Genomic DNA, 15,439 nt, shown 5'->3' with positions numbered 1-15,439 from the left:
GTATCTGGAGTCACGTGAAATGGAGCCCACCAAAAGAAATCACAGTCTAAATATGAAAACCAGGCCTAAGGTGCAAACGCACCAGAGAAATGTCATGAGATTATGGACAACTCTGTGGAATCATCATCAGAATTCTTCCTGTAAGATTTAGTAGAGTCTAAAATTGTAGGATTAAAAAAATATTTGAAAGAGTAAAGGTAATTGTTTGATATGTGCAAAGAGGAGAGCGGTTCTGGCACACTGTAACAGAGATCGAATTTTTGAATCCACCCCTTCTGCTACCTCCACCCCCAAAATCTGAAAACTTCCTGATTTGTGTTCATCAATAATTAAGAGCCCATCAGCAATACTCAGAGGGAGCTTGCATTGCACTTCTGAGCAGCCAGTTAGTAATATATGGTGGAGAGATCCTCTTTTTCAAATCCCAAGGCTCCAGGCCGTGCAGTGCTAGTATTGCATTTTCAATTAGCTCCTGAGTGAATGCTTGGCATATGGGGAAGTGAGCCGGTACACAATTAGCTTATTGTTCCTTCCAGCTTTCTGCTGAGAGGATCTGAAGGGCTGCTGAAGAGAGGGGAGAGGGGAAAAAAAAAAAGAAAATAGCCAAGCCGGTGGCATCTCTGTGGATGTGGAGTACGGGAGTCGCTGGGCTGGCGCAGATTCCCGGGCTAAGTCGGGAGCTACAGCTGTTCCTGCGGAGCTCCAGCCTGGCCGCGGCGCCGGCGCCAGGGCACAGCACAGACCCAGCTCCAGCTCCAGGCTCTTCTCTCCTCTGCCTCACCTCAGCATCGCCATGGAGCCCAACAGCCCCAAAAAAATACAGTTTGCTGTGCCCCTGTTTCAGAGCCAAATAGACCCTGAGGCAGCTGAGCAGGTAAGGAGGATGAGTTTCCTTCACTGTTTCCAGGGAATGGGGCAGGATGTGAGTGAGCACAAGGATATTTGTGGCCTAAAGGCTTTCCTAGCTTATGTTAGTGAGACTTTAGATTAAATACTCCGGAGGTTATAGTGATGTTTGATATACTTAAAGAGAGAGAAGGATATGTCCTCTAGCCAGAATAAAACTTCTTCACTTTGGGTAGGTTTATTAATGTATATTTGTTGTGCCTTTTCTGTAACTGCACTTTTACCCTAATACTTACATTTCACATAAATACACTCAATGAACACATTCTCAACAAATCAATTAAAGTGTATTATGTGTACATATAGCAAAGCATAAAGTTCATAATAGGTACCTAACAGAAATATTGGGAAAACATCTTATTTACCTTTCATTTTAACATGAGTAAATACAGTTAATGTTTTGCACAATAGTCATCATTTCAGTTACTTCCTGCATTTCCCATGATTTTTACAGTCTTTAAGTCATTTTTACAGTGTTTTATGTGCCTGAAAAATATATACATGTGGAAATATGATGTACTTATGTCCTTGTTGGAATAATATGTGTGCTATTTTAGGTTTAACTCACTTCTAAAAGATACACGTAATATATATATATATTATTATGTGTATCTTTTGGAAATGAGTTAAAGGAGGAAAAGATACCTATTACTGTGTACAGATATGTGTAGATGTGCCTAATAAAAGGTCACAGGCAGTTTTGTGAGAAAACTGTATAAATCTTAATTAGGTGACCCAGTATATTTCTCTCTGTGCAAGTTGTCCTCAACATTTGCTTCTATTTGGGTACATCTGATTTTAGATGATACCAGGGGAATATTATAACCTTGAAAGTTCCATACCAGTAGCCATGAAATTATTTGTACCTGGTTTCCTGAATACACTGATGTTGTGTCTCTTAAAGGGCAGAGAGCTTTTCCAGAAAATGATGAGTTGGGAGTGACCGTTGAATGTGAAATATTAGAAGGGTTCAGAAAAGAATTGTTGTGGGTCCGCATTTTGTCTCTAGGCACTTCTGAGCTGTGAAGCTGTCCATCCCTCGCAGAACAGTTCTGCAATGAATTCAAGCAGAATGTGTTCTGGTGGTTTTCTGCAATCTGTGAGAACCATAGGATTAGGATTTCCTGGAATTCCCATGGCTGTTGAAATGCTGTACTCTATTTTCTGCCTGGTATTTATGGGCAGTCCTTTTTTTTTTTTTTTCTGGTGTTGTGAGCTTGATTCCAAGCGCTATACAGTTTCACTGTGGGTGTGTGATGAAATTAAAATAGTAAATTCTACAGTCAGCTACAGTTACAGTAATCTAGAATAAACCCATTAACCCTGATGATGTAACTTTCCATTTACACCTCTGAAAGCAAAATTTGAACCTGGCTAAATACAGATGTTGGCTCAGCAAATAAAAAAGAACAAATGCACTGACATTGAGGTTTTGTGTCAGAATGGTTTCTAGCTTAAATGTTCCTGGTCCCTGTCTTAAATTCAATAGAATATCAGGCCTGGAGGCTTTTGTGAAGCAACACAAAGCTTTCAGTGCAAATGTGTGCATTATAAGAGGGTATTCCAATACCATGTAGTTCAACCACTGTTAATGGAACAAAAGTAGTTACCCAGATAAACTCTGAAGAATTGCATACAATTCAGGAGTATGCATTGATATGTAGAATCTGCTATATTGCAAATACTCTTTTAAAAGTCTTAAATACAGGAGTATTTTTAATTAAAGAACTCTTACTGTAGTAACACCTCTGACAACAGTTTAGAAACATGAGTTCATTGGAAGGCATACCTGCAAACACTTAAATGCACTTGCAAAGTATTATTAATTATTACTTGAGAGAGCTATGGCAGCACTAGATATTTGCACATACAAGCTCAGAAACTATGAAATCATCTTCCTGATGCAAAGCTAAATGTCAATATTTTAAGAAATGACTTATATTTTTCAGCAATACATATCCAAAAAACTGAAGTCAAGATGATTACAAATCCTAAAGGTATTTAGGACAGCTCTCCCCATGCCTTTGGTCTCCCTGGACAAGCAGCAGCATGACCCTGATTGCTGTCAGACCAGACAAGCTGTCACTAAGACGGTGAAGTGCTGCTCTTCTTTAAATAGTTTCCTTTTTTAACTTTGCCTGGTCTATACTCTGGAGGACACCAGACAGATTTTTTGCTTTGCCTTGTGTGTGTGGCAGCTGATGGGCCCTGCTGACTCCCCTTGGTTTCTACCTGTTACAGATCAGGAAAAGAAGGCCGACGCCAGCATCACTCGTCATCATGAATGAACACATGCCCCCAGGTGAGTGCTAGCATACCTTCTAAACTACTGAGCTTGTATACACAGGACTGGCTGCAAACTGGTTTGATTAACTACATGAGTTTAAAAATCCAGCATTAATTTTTTAGCTCTAAATATCAAACAATGGATCTTAGGACTGTTTGGAGTAAACCCCATGAACACAGGTAACTCCTGGCCTTCAGATAATGTCACTGATTTCACAATTCTATCCTCCATGTCAATCTTGGTTATATGTAGAAGGAGAATTAATATGACCCAGATCCAGTTCTTCCATCCACAAATATTTCCTTCCATGGGTGGAGACCTTGGAGATCCATGAAGTCTGATCTCTGGAGATACCAGGCTGGATCCAGGGTGAATCCAACCCAAGGAGCTGTTTCTACAAAACAGGTTCTCTTCTAGCTTCCTGATAAAACATATCATGTGTTTTTTCATTATTGTTTTTCAACTGTGAATACATTATCTTCATGCAGGAGTGCCCACAGAAGATTCCCTGTGGGATGGGATGATTTGAGGTTGAGACATACTTTGTCATATAAATATGACTTCAGAAAGTTTCCTTAATAAGCTGTTTAGGAAGTGTTATAAACAAATCCACAAAAAGGAGAAAATCCTCAATACTTAATCCCTTGGAACACAGTGCCGACTTTATATCAAACTTTTCCTTTGTTGTGCTCTGCAACATTTTTTTTTCCTGCCATATCTCTTAGTCACCTGAATCTTTTTTTAAAATCTTTTGGGAGAGTAGCTTTCTGTCCTGAATTTCAGCAGTTCAGCTCTCAAAAAAGGTGCATGAAAGATCTGCTTTGAACTGACTTTCTTTACTTATATAAGATAATAATGGGATCTACTCTGTCTATGTTGCTAGGACTTAATTTAAAGCAAATTCACCTTAACTCTTAATCTCTTCTGCAATTCCCTTTGTACACTTTGTACCGTCATATTTCCTTTTATAAACAGATACTTGGTACAATACCAAATCAAAACCAAACAAAGAATAAGAACTCTTTAATTTACAGGAAATTTTACTGTAAACAAAATGGTACATGTCTGTTATCACCTTTCCTGCAATGTTCATAATAAGTCTCTATATAAATCATTTTTATTATGAGTCAGGATTGCTGCAGGTTTCAGCCAACTTCCATATAAGCCCATGAGTTAGTATTTGTCTTCACTTACTTAGATTTGTTTATTTAGATATTATTTGCTCTTTCTAGATACTGGGAACTAATATTAATGAATTTATTATTTGGCTAAATTATAACCTTGTCCTGATTTAAAATTTTCCATAAAGCCAGATAAAAATTAAAACTTTAAAAGCAGCTTCCTTTTCCTGCCCTTCACCTCGAGGTTCATGCAGATTTCCATAGGGAGTCACTTGCTTAATATGGGCAAATGTTTTGGACAGGGTGTGTGCAGGTAGCTCTGTAAGCCTGCTGAGTAAAAGGACAGTAAAGCCAGCTTGGAAAGCAGACAATAGGTTTGAAATGGATGTGCAAATACTAAATAAAGGCTTTGTGGTCTTCATCTTGCAAGGTGCTGTACAGATTCTGAGATGGTTGTGTGCCTTCAAATTTCAGAGCCAGCTGGTCCTAGGGCTTCCTGACGCCTTGCTGATTAAATCCCAAAATGCTGATCAGTTACTGGATTTTGAATAGAATTCAGGGGGATGCTGAATAAAATAGTAAATTCATCACTGCAAATGGATGCCGTTAAAAAAAAAAAGTAGGGATGGTAACCTGATAATCCAACAAATTGCTTTAGAAGTGTGATTCCCTAGAACAATGGGAAAACTGTGCAGTAGAGAATCTCAGTGATGCTGACAGAGCCAGCCTTTTTTGTTAGAGCTGGGCTAAACAAGAGTCCTGTCCCTTGAATTTTACCCACTGGAGTATTCCACTTCCTTCATTAGGAGCAAGGACCTAGTGAAGGATATGCTTCCAAGAGTCTGAAATGGGCATCCTAATACAATCCTAAATAATTGGATGTCCGTACAAAGTTTACTCAAATTATCTAAACTTCTCATTTTTTGAAAACCAGAGACAGGCATACTCTAAGAATCAGACTTTTCTATAGCCTTCTGTTACAGCTGCTTCTGATTGCAGCTGGGAAAAAAAAAAGAAAGTAGCATATTTGTGGTATTCTGGTGCTCTGGATGCACACCCATCTGGAAACCAGAAGGCAATAAAATGTGTTTGGACATTTAAGAACTTCATAATAAATTCAGCTTGAGTTCTTCTGTAAAAGATCTAAAAGTTGTTTTCTATTAAGTCTTTTCATCCATCCCTGATGCCTGTTGCAGCTTTGGTAGGGATATGTCTTCACCTACTTAGGTCAGGTCAATTGTGCTATAAAGTGAAGATGGAATATCTACTAAGCTAAATCATTTTAAACCAATGACAGCTGCTCAAAAACTATAAGAGTCTGCTTGACTTTCAAGGAGGCAGTGTTAGACCACACTGAATGTTTTAAAGTCAGGTGATAAATGTGACTACAGGAGCTCATACGCAGCCTGTAGCATCATTGACTCTCACAGTCCCTCATGCTCACTCTGGTTGGCACCATGTATAAGTGCAATCACAGTCAACAAAAGTGAGATTTCAGTTGCAGCAGCAACAGTGATTGCAGTGGGCAAGATGAACTTGGGAAGCAGCAGAGCAATGAAGAAGCACTTAACGCTACCTTTAGGTTCTATGTAAAGTGCTCTTAGATGGGTTGTGTCACATTTGAGCAGAGAAACTAGCACTAGCATACTGAGACTTGAGTTATGAAGACACTTGAATCTGTTGTGCTTCAGTTGCCATCAGTGGAGCTGTATTTTCTGAGCATCTGATGTTCGATTTTGTAATAGCAAATCAGTTTACTTTTATTTGAAATTATAAGACCCTTTTGCTATCTGTGAAGACAAAGACAAGTATAAAGTGAGACAGCTGCACAAACGGGCAGCATCTCATCCTGTGAGGGTGGTGCACAGGTTACTGGGGTAACCCACTCACATCCTGCTATAGCCACAGTTACTCTACACCTGCCTTTTTGAAAAGGAGCATAAGTAGATGCTTAATTTTAAAGACATACTTAACTATTACCTACACAAGTGCTTAATCCAAAAATTGTTAAAGCTCTCCTGCTTCCTTTTCCCCTTGCAATATCCTTGGAGTCAACAGAAACTGAGTATCACCATCACAAGCAGCCTTTTCTGTGTATGCACAACCTCCTGTCTCCATGCCCAGCATAGCAGAAAATATTGGAATATCAATTCTTATTAGCTGAAATAAACATCTGAGAATGCTTTAAAACAGCAGAATATCATAATGCAACAGCTCAAGAAAAAGCTGGTGGCAGAGTAGAGAACTGATGGCTGAGGGAATAAAGCACATCAGACCACAACCCAGGTTTAATGCCATTAGGGCTCTCTTTGATCAGAAAACAATGCCAGCATTCCTGCACAGACTGGCTTTGTCACAGAGCCAACACAACATCAAACAGTCTGGCTGGCAAGGCCTCTTCAGCTTATGTCAAAGTGTTCAGTCTTCTTGAAGCATTGGAATATGGGTAAACATTAGGATAAACTTCTGTGTATCTAAATTTTCTGTGTATTTGCTGTTTTCAACTCCCATTTCTGCTTTGTTGCCTGTTTTGACATCCTTGCTTGTAATGTAAATGTTACTGTGTTTAGAAATACAGCTGCCTTTTTGGGCTTTGCAAGCCTCATTTCAAAGCAGTAAGGATATATTATCACTGCAAAAGCAATATAAAGCATACCTTCCCAGTATAACACAGTACATCTGAGCTTCCTGAATGCTGGGAATCATAACTTGAAGAAAAGCAATCTGTACCTGTCTCTGAACAAGGAAGGTGCTCACAGCTTGTGTTTGGGCATTAGCAGTTTTGCTTTCTCATTCCTAGCTGATTTTTCGTTATCCAGAAAGGATCCATGTCTTTCAGCTTACTGTCACTTCCCCAGAGCTCTGCTGAGATGCCTCATGGGCAGTCTCAGTATTTAGTGCAGCAGCAAACAACACAGCCAGGTGAGTGGTGGAGGAAAATCTGTCCTTACACCTTTGTCAATTCCATGACAACCCAAAGTAGTTGAGGTTTTATTGCTAAATTGGTTTTAGACACTCCTGGACTTTGCCTGCACAATAAATCCCATTACCACAGACAGATGTGCTTTTCTGCTGATGCAAACTGTACCAGCAGCACATTCTTGATGGGATTAATGTGAGTCACTTTGCCCAGCATTAAGGTTCGTGACTAATATTAGTTGGATCATGCTTCTAGGTGAATGAATGTGCTTGGGTTTAGATCTAATGATTACTTTTTTTTTTCTTCAAGACAAAATAAACTGAGCTCAAGAAAGATGTACTTAGTAGGAGGCAGGTGTTTCTGAGCATTGTCAAGCAGTTCTGCTCTACTTTCTCAGAGAAAAATCTCAGCAGAAAACTCTTGGTCTCAGAGTTCATGGAAACTGATATGTTTTTCAAGCTATTGAGATTCTGGTAGGACACACAGCTTACTTTGGTCCAAGAACTAGAGAGTGAGTAAGCCAGATAGCAGCTGTTTTCAATTGCAAATTTAGGCTTCTAATGTGGTGATAGAGCAGTCAGAAAAGCAGTACATGAATAAAAACTGTCATTAGCTGTATTTTCTTTTTTTGGTCAAACCAGTTGGTCTTTCTATATGCTAAATGTATATGCCATTTAAGTATTCTGTCTCTTTTTATATCAGTCCAGGAGTCTGTGGAGGTATTTCAGTACGCAATGAAAACATTTCTGTCCCCTGACAGCAGAGGGCTGGTACAGCCCAGTGTATATTACTGATGGCACCAGGATGTTCAGAGATTGGGCACACCTTGTCAAGGCAGTGAGGGCCTTCCTGTGCATTCAGCCTGTGCTTGAAAGGACTATCTGACACAGTCAAACAATGAAATATTTAAAGTAAACATTGTGTGAGACCTGACAGGTGATAGGGGCTCCAGAACAGAGATAAAAATGTCTGTGCTTGAAAATATCCTGCTGTTTGTAGGATGACGTGTGACTGCAAATGTTCAGTGGCAGACAGCATCCCTTTTTCTTACCTATATGCACTATGCTCACATGCTTTTTTATTTGGATTACTCTGAATTTATTCTGCTGTTCAGACCCACAGAATTCCCTGGGACAAGGCACAGCAAAAGTTCCTCACACATAAGCAGTGTGAATACAGACTCCATGAAATCTAAAAGGAAAGCTCAGGGACTTGAAAAAAAGAAAAAGAAAAAAGTGTCAAGAACCTGTGCTTGAGCTGTTCTTTATTCAGTCCAGAAGGAGCAGCTCACAGGCTCCAGAAAGAAACAATGAATTTTAAAAAAGGATTTTTTCATCATTCATGAAAACGTTCCATTTCATGAAAATGCTCCATTTTCATGAGAGGATGAGGATTTTATATGTCACCATCACCACTTGTCAAAAGAGCTGTCATGCTCCCTGCAGTGCAGTAAGGACAGCAGGCTTGGACAGCAGACATCACTTGCTTGGGATGCAGTGAGCAGTGCTGTGCCTCGACTGAGGGTTATCACCAAAGCAGCCAGCTGGACTTTCACAATTTTTTGTGGTCCTGAGCACAGTAATTCACAAATATAAACATTCCCTGTGAATATTTTAGCAGTTGTGTAAACCATATAGTGTGAAACAGTGGGAAGCATGTACTATTTCATATAGAGGCCAAATAGAATCCGAGCTGTCTTTTTAGTCAGTGAACAGTGAAGGGTCTGACAGCTACACAGGGACAGTCAAAACAAAAAGCTGCTGTGCATGTTCTGGTCAAAATTCACTTATTTTACTGATTTTTTCACGTTTATTTTTATCCATGCTTCCTTCATTTTCAGTGTTTACTGATTGACTGTACAGGTACATTTGCCATGACCATATAAACTAGGTTCTCCTAGTTGGCTGAAGTGAGTCAATTTAGGCAAAACAAGAATGAGCCATTCCCATCCACCAGGGCCTACTGTCCCTCTGTGAGATGGGGCATTCCAGGGTGCAAACACTGCCTGGGAAAGCTCTGGAGGATGGAAATAGAGGTTGGATATTCAACCAGGACTCAGATTTGTGCCTACATCAGAGAAGTGGTGCAGCTGAGAGGGCCTGAAGCTAAAATTCCAAAGCTTTACTTGCACCCAGTATGGATGGAATTGCATTAATCCATTACTCTTGTTCCAGCCTTGAATATCCAAGAAATGAATTGAAATATTTTTTTATTTACCAGTGCAGCTAAACTCCTAATGTGTGCCGTGATTTCACTTGTTCCTCCTGCTCCCTGCCTCCCTTGGTTTTGTGTTGGAAGGGTCAATGTCCATGGAACTATCTGAGAGTGAATGTGGTATTTTTAGAGGCTGAACTTTGTACTCTTCATCTGTTTTCCTTGTTCCTTATACAAAAGCACCATAGAAACAGCCTTCTTCCCCCCCAGGAGATTATTTGCAAATTATGTTTAATATACATGGCTTCACATTACAGCTCTCCAGCTGCTTGATCACTCAGGGTCAGGGCTGATAAGCATTTGGAATGTTTACATTTGTTATCACCTCTGTGACTACAGCACGACAGAGCCGTGCCCTGGGAGGGAATAGGCATGGGCAGGGCTGCCTGACCTGCTGAGGAAGTCAGCTGGGCAGATTCTAACTTTGTTGCAATCATAAGGCTAAATATTTTGCTCTCTGTAAAGAGGAGCTCTTCACAGATTTGCACTGTGCCAGATACTTACCTCATATAGTTTGTTTTGCTGAGAATTCGGAATAGGTGGTGGATTTTCTAGTTAAAAAATAAAGTGCCTAGGTGTAATTACTTCTTATAGTCAAAGTACTTAAGCTATATTAAATACAACTACATGAGCATACAGTTTGGGGTGTTGATGGCATTTTAAAAAAAGACTTCGGATCAAAATATGTCTAGTTTAGCCTGTGGCAAAGGTTCTGGGTTTTTTGGGGGGAGGGGTATTTAATGGAAAAAAAATTCAGAGAATATTTGAAATTGAGTGCATGTAAACATTATAAGATAAAATTCATAAAATAAGAATATCAAGATAGGTTTTTTTAAGATTATGTTTAAATCAAACTTCAATAATGTGCTAATATTGATATTTTCAATGTATTTTTTAGTTCACATCAGGTAATCAACTAAAATCCATTAATAGATGTTTCAGCCTTGCTGAGGCAAAAGAATACAACACAGGGTTTTTCTGACCTCTGCTATTTAGTACTTAATGCAGCCCTCATTTACCATGGTGACGTGTGCGGAATAAATAGATAATGCAGATAGATGAGAGAGAATCCAGCTTTTAGCACTAACCTCATTATGTTCAGAATATTGGGAAGGGGTTGCACTTAAAGCATCAATCAAGGTAGCCCATTTATTGAGCTTTTAGAGACAGAATTTAACTCTTTATACGGTGTAACTGAAGTTAAAACTTCACTTCAAAATACATCAAAAGTGGGAATTTAATGAATCTGGATCTAAAGCTAGCAGAGACTAAACAAATGGAACTTATCAGTCCTGGAAGGCTTTGCCAACTGCAGAAGGCTGCAGAAACTCAGTGAGAGTGCAGGGAGCTGCAGAGCTTAGCTTTGCTCTCCTGTGAGCCTGAGCTGCCTGTGTCATCAGCTGGTGGAAACAAGATCTGATGGAGCAGTCCAGTCTCTTTTTACAGTAACCAAAGCAGTTCTGGGGTAGAATTAAGCTTTATGTCTACTGAAAGGACCTCTGTTTTCTCCTTCTCCCCTTCAAAACTTCTGATTTCTGTGTCTGTATCTAAAATCACTTCTGATTTTTTTCTCAAACGTCTTTAGTGGAGGATCAAGAGACTATCAGAGTAGCAGAATGAAGCACAGTGGCCTGCTCCTTCTTTGTTCATGTCTTCCATGGGATACCCAGCATGCAGGTGTCCCACAGGGAATTGATGTCTTGGTATTATTCATCTTATGGAACCAAACTGCACCAACAGAGCTAGCAGTGTTAAGCAGACGAAGGTGCATTGTAAAGGTTGTGTTTTTTACCTGGGGCCAAGTCCCTCGTTCTGATAAGACAAGCAAAGTCACACAGAAAATGAACGTGAGCAAGGCAGAGTGAAAGTTCAGTACAGCAGTGAGCTCTATTGCACCCTACAGTCTGGCTTATCCTGGGACCTGGACACCCCATAACCTTCACATTCCTGCACTGAGCCTGCACCACTCAGTGACATGGAGGGGTAGCATTCCCTTCAAGTCTTGCTGGAGTTCCTGCCAGAGCTGTTCTCAGGTGGTGGTAGAAAGCAAAGATTTGGATGAGCCTGTTCTGCTCTTTCCTTGGCCACCTCCAGAGTAGCTTCTCTGGCATCAGCTGAAGCACTTGTTCTGCCTTTTCCCCCTTGTGTTAGGATCTGCAGGGCAGCTGAACAGTCAGGGAGCCATTTAACCTAAAAGCCAGGTTGGTTTGAGAGCAACACCTTTGTATTACTAAGTGCTAGTTTGTAGGGGAAGGAGAGGAATGGGGGTAGGGGAGAAGAAGAGTTTTTCCTTTGAAGAATTGTGACCAGGAAGATTTTGATCCTAACCAATATTAGGTTTTTACTGTCTGTTTTTTATCTTTTTGAGATACATTAGAAAGCAAGCAGGCTGTTATTGTTAAGAGGTGTGCTTTCAAGCCCCCTGAAATGCTGGTGTGTGACTCAGGCTTTAATGTGTGCAGCATATCCCATAGGAGCATGAGGCTCCTTCCAAAGGAATCACAGCAAGGTGTTTCTGACTGTGACAGTACAGATGGAGATGTATAAAACAGAAGCCACTGTCCCCTCTGTCTCTGGTATGTATTAAGGTTAGTAGAAATTCTGAAAAATGCCTTTGGAAACTACAGCTGACTTATTCTGAGCTAACAATGATTGCCCTGGGCAGTTCCAGCCCACCTAGTTGTGCTTAAGGCAAGAATGAGATTATGGAACCTGGCTTTGCTGACTCTTTGAAGGCCTGGAAAACCCAGCAATGGCTTTACAAAACTGATATTTGCATATATTGTTTTTTATAAAAAAAAGGGTCTAAACCCCAAGAAGAGCTATTAATAGTAGCTGACTTGATTCCCATGTAAGATGATACATGTATGGGATGAACTCTCTGCATGTGCATTCTAACCACAAGCAAGCCACAAGCAGTTGGCCAGGACTAGCTTTACAAAGCATTCTTACTGAAATCCTGGAGGTATTATTCCAAAAGGAAGGAAATTGCTAAGACAGCAATAATAATCACTGGCTAAGGAAAAATTTTATTGTTTTGTAGGTTTTCTTCTCCCATGGCAAATGTCACTTTCCAGAATGTACAAACACCTTCAGATAGGATACATTTTAAATGGTTTTATGAGCTATAGCATGGTAAGAAATGTTTGGCTGGGGTTTCTTTGGTTTTGGCTGCTGCTGGTTTTTATTTTAGAGCTTAGAATATTCCTACAGCTCCCAGCCAAGAAAGGAACCACTCACAGTGATGGCATTTGCAGCTGTAACACTGCTACAAAGACCGCGATGGGTAGGTCACTTCTGAGCCATTTTCCATCACAACTGATTCCTGCACATCAAGTTATTAGAAAATGGTTTAAAAGTTTATCCTGGGATTTGCTAGCACTATATTTCTGATAATAATGAATTTTACTTCATGATCTTTGCCTCAGTACTGTATTGAGATCAGCCTCTTCAGTCATTTGAGCACAGACTGAAGCTAAAGCAAGCCAGCAGATGGAAAGCAGCACTTCACTAACACTGTACTGATGGACTCACAGCCCTGGGCAGGTGTCTGCTCAAGGTACTTCCTTCTGTATTTGAAAGTAATTCATGACATTGCTAAGTCTTTTTACAAACTAGTAACATTTTTATGACTTCATCAATGTACAAAAATAATTGCAAGTTGCTTGAGAAGTTTTTTGAGTGTGAGCATTAGGTACATTTAGTTAAACAGTAGCAATCATTAGCAAGAAATTTGGCAATCTAGCAGTTTGTTTTACTTGGGGCACTCATGGCAGACTCATGTTTCTGCTCTTTGAACCTGTTTCTCTGAGTATTTGCTAGCATCTTCTCGACAGCTCTGGCCTTCTAACCTCTCCAAAGCCTTTCTTATCTCCACTACTCTCCTATTTCCTTTAAGTGAGTCTTGTCTCCCACTGCCAGGTTTCAGGCCAGGTGAGAGTGGAGGTGGACTGCCCTTGGTCCCTACAGCAAAGATGCAATCTTTATTGATGTCTGTCATGTCAGAATAGCCCCTATACCAATGTAATCCCACAATGAGGTGAGTTCTCCTTCTACACAGCTGGACAACTTTGAGACAACATTTTGTGATTTAGGTCTACTTTGCAGTCTTTTATTTGTCCTTTGCCTCTTTCTGTATGTCTGTGAAAGTCTAATTTTCTAAGGTTTCCTTGTGGTTTAGTTTGGCCTTCCAGCACTGCTTGGGGCACCCAGAAATGATGGCTGTCCAGTTCCCTTCTGGTTCATGCCAGAAAATATGTATCATCCTGGTTTACATTTGTTTGCTGCAAGAATAAGGGATTTTTTTTCTAATGTGTGTTTCAACCTAAATGGGAGATTTTAATCATTCTAAGTAGCTGTGCATAAAAGGGTCACATGTAGACCATCATGTATCTTCTAAGTCTTTACTCATTTTGAGACCTGAGTTTACCAACAGCTTTCCTGATAGACCAAGGATTTTAAATTTCACATCAGTAATCTCAGCAGTTTTCTTCAGTTTGTCTCATTTATTTTTACTTATTTGAATGTATTAACCTGGCCCTTCAACGGTGTAGTGAATATTGAGATGACTCTTACTACTTAGTTTAGAAAATGAGCAAGAGTTTTGACTAGGAGGCAGTTTATGTACAGCTGAAGTTCCTTCCCAGTTGCACTAATTCTAGAACTATTTAGTAAATGAGAAAGTATTTTGCCTTTTCTCTTTTCCTTTTTTTTTACCAGTTCCTGCTGTATATGTAAGATAAAGCACTGACTTTAAGTTGATGGCAAAATTTGCTGTTGCTTATCAGCTAATAAAGTCAGTGACAAAATTATTTTCTTTCACTTCCCTCCAACATTCCCCTTTGCCCAGTTTGCTTTGCTGGTGCAGGATTTGCACTGAGCATGTGTTGAACTCCCATGGGACTCATTTTGCCTGTAACACCCCTCAGCTCTCCTTAACACCCACAGAAGCAGGCACTGATGAACTCCTCTTTGCCAAGGCTCAGGCCATAGCAGACACCCCAGATTGATTGAGCTCAACTCTGTCCTGCTGCAAACAGAAATACTTTGCTGTTAAATAAGTGGTTACTCTTTGTGATGAGTAAATTTTAGGGAGCTTCAAAGCAGTGTGGAGGCAAACCCTGATCCAGAGCTCCTGCCCTCAGTGACCCCCTGTGGTCCTGCCAGAGGCTCCTCCCAGCTCTGATGCCAGGAATCCACACTGGTCAGCTGCAAACTGCATGAAAACTTTGGCTCAGAGTCACTCCTGGAAATTTAGTCAGAGAATTTTGTTTGGTCAAGAAAATGTCTCATCTGAGAGATCAAAAGAAAAAAATAAAGTACTTTCCTCCTCCTGGTTAATCTTATTTAGTCAGTCATTCTTTGGAAGCTGTCTCCATTTCCTTCACCAAAGAGGAATTTGTGCTGCTTAGAAAGCAACTAGCAGAAAATATCTTCAAGCATTGCTTATATTGTGAATTAAAGCAAATCTTTACATTAGTTGTCCAAACAGAATGTTTATTTCATGCCTGTTTCTCTCTGGGTTGATTATCTCTCTGGGAAGACCTGCCAGCTCTGGAATTGTCCCCATGTCCAGGACTTCACATCAGGAGCTCTGTTCCCAGTGCCTTGCTCACCTGACCCTCTCCCATGGAGCAGGACAGGGCCTATTGTGTTTCAGAAAAAGAAGATTCTGCACGGAACTATTCTTTTCATGACAGCTTTTTCCACAAAACCTGTTTTATGTCCAGTCATTCAAAGCCAGGACAGTATCAGAATAAAGCCTTAACAGAGCTGGCAGCAACTGGAAGGCCACAATGTCAGGCAGAAATGCAACACCAAGACAAGAGGCAGAAAAGTAAGTCCATTTTTAAGAAGGGAGAAAATAAGCAAATTTTAATTCTCTTTCAAAATATATTTTGAGAAGCTATATTTGATTTATGGTACGTGTTTAGAATTTATCTTATATTAATATTTATCATGTATTTTAGGGAGGGAGAATGAAAAATTTGG

General features: G+C 40.0%; 1 protein-coding gene across 1 annotated transcript in view; it reads left to right on the top strand.

The window, feature by feature from the left end:
* The first annotated feature begins 626 nt into the window (after positions 1-626).
* PPP1R1C (protein phosphatase 1 regulatory inhibitor subunit 1C) overlaps positions 627-15,439 on the top strand; it is a 44,906-nt gene continuing 30,093 nt past the window's right edge. Inside the window, 3 exon segments of the mRNA XM_036386808.2 lie at positions 627-705; positions 708-874; positions 3,148-3,208. Coding sequence (XP_036242701.1) covers positions 627-705; positions 708-874; positions 3,148-3,208 — 307 coding nt within the window.

This window comes from Molothrus ater, chromosome 7, assembly GCF_012460135.2.
Source record: "Molothrus ater isolate BHLD 08-10-18 breed brown headed cowbird chromosome 7, BPBGC_Mater_1.1, whole genome shotgun sequence".
Classification (NCBI taxonomy): Eukaryota; Metazoa; Chordata; class Aves; order Passeriformes; family Icteridae; genus Molothrus; species Molothrus ater.
This window is presented reverse-complemented; position numbering and strand designations above follow the sequence as displayed.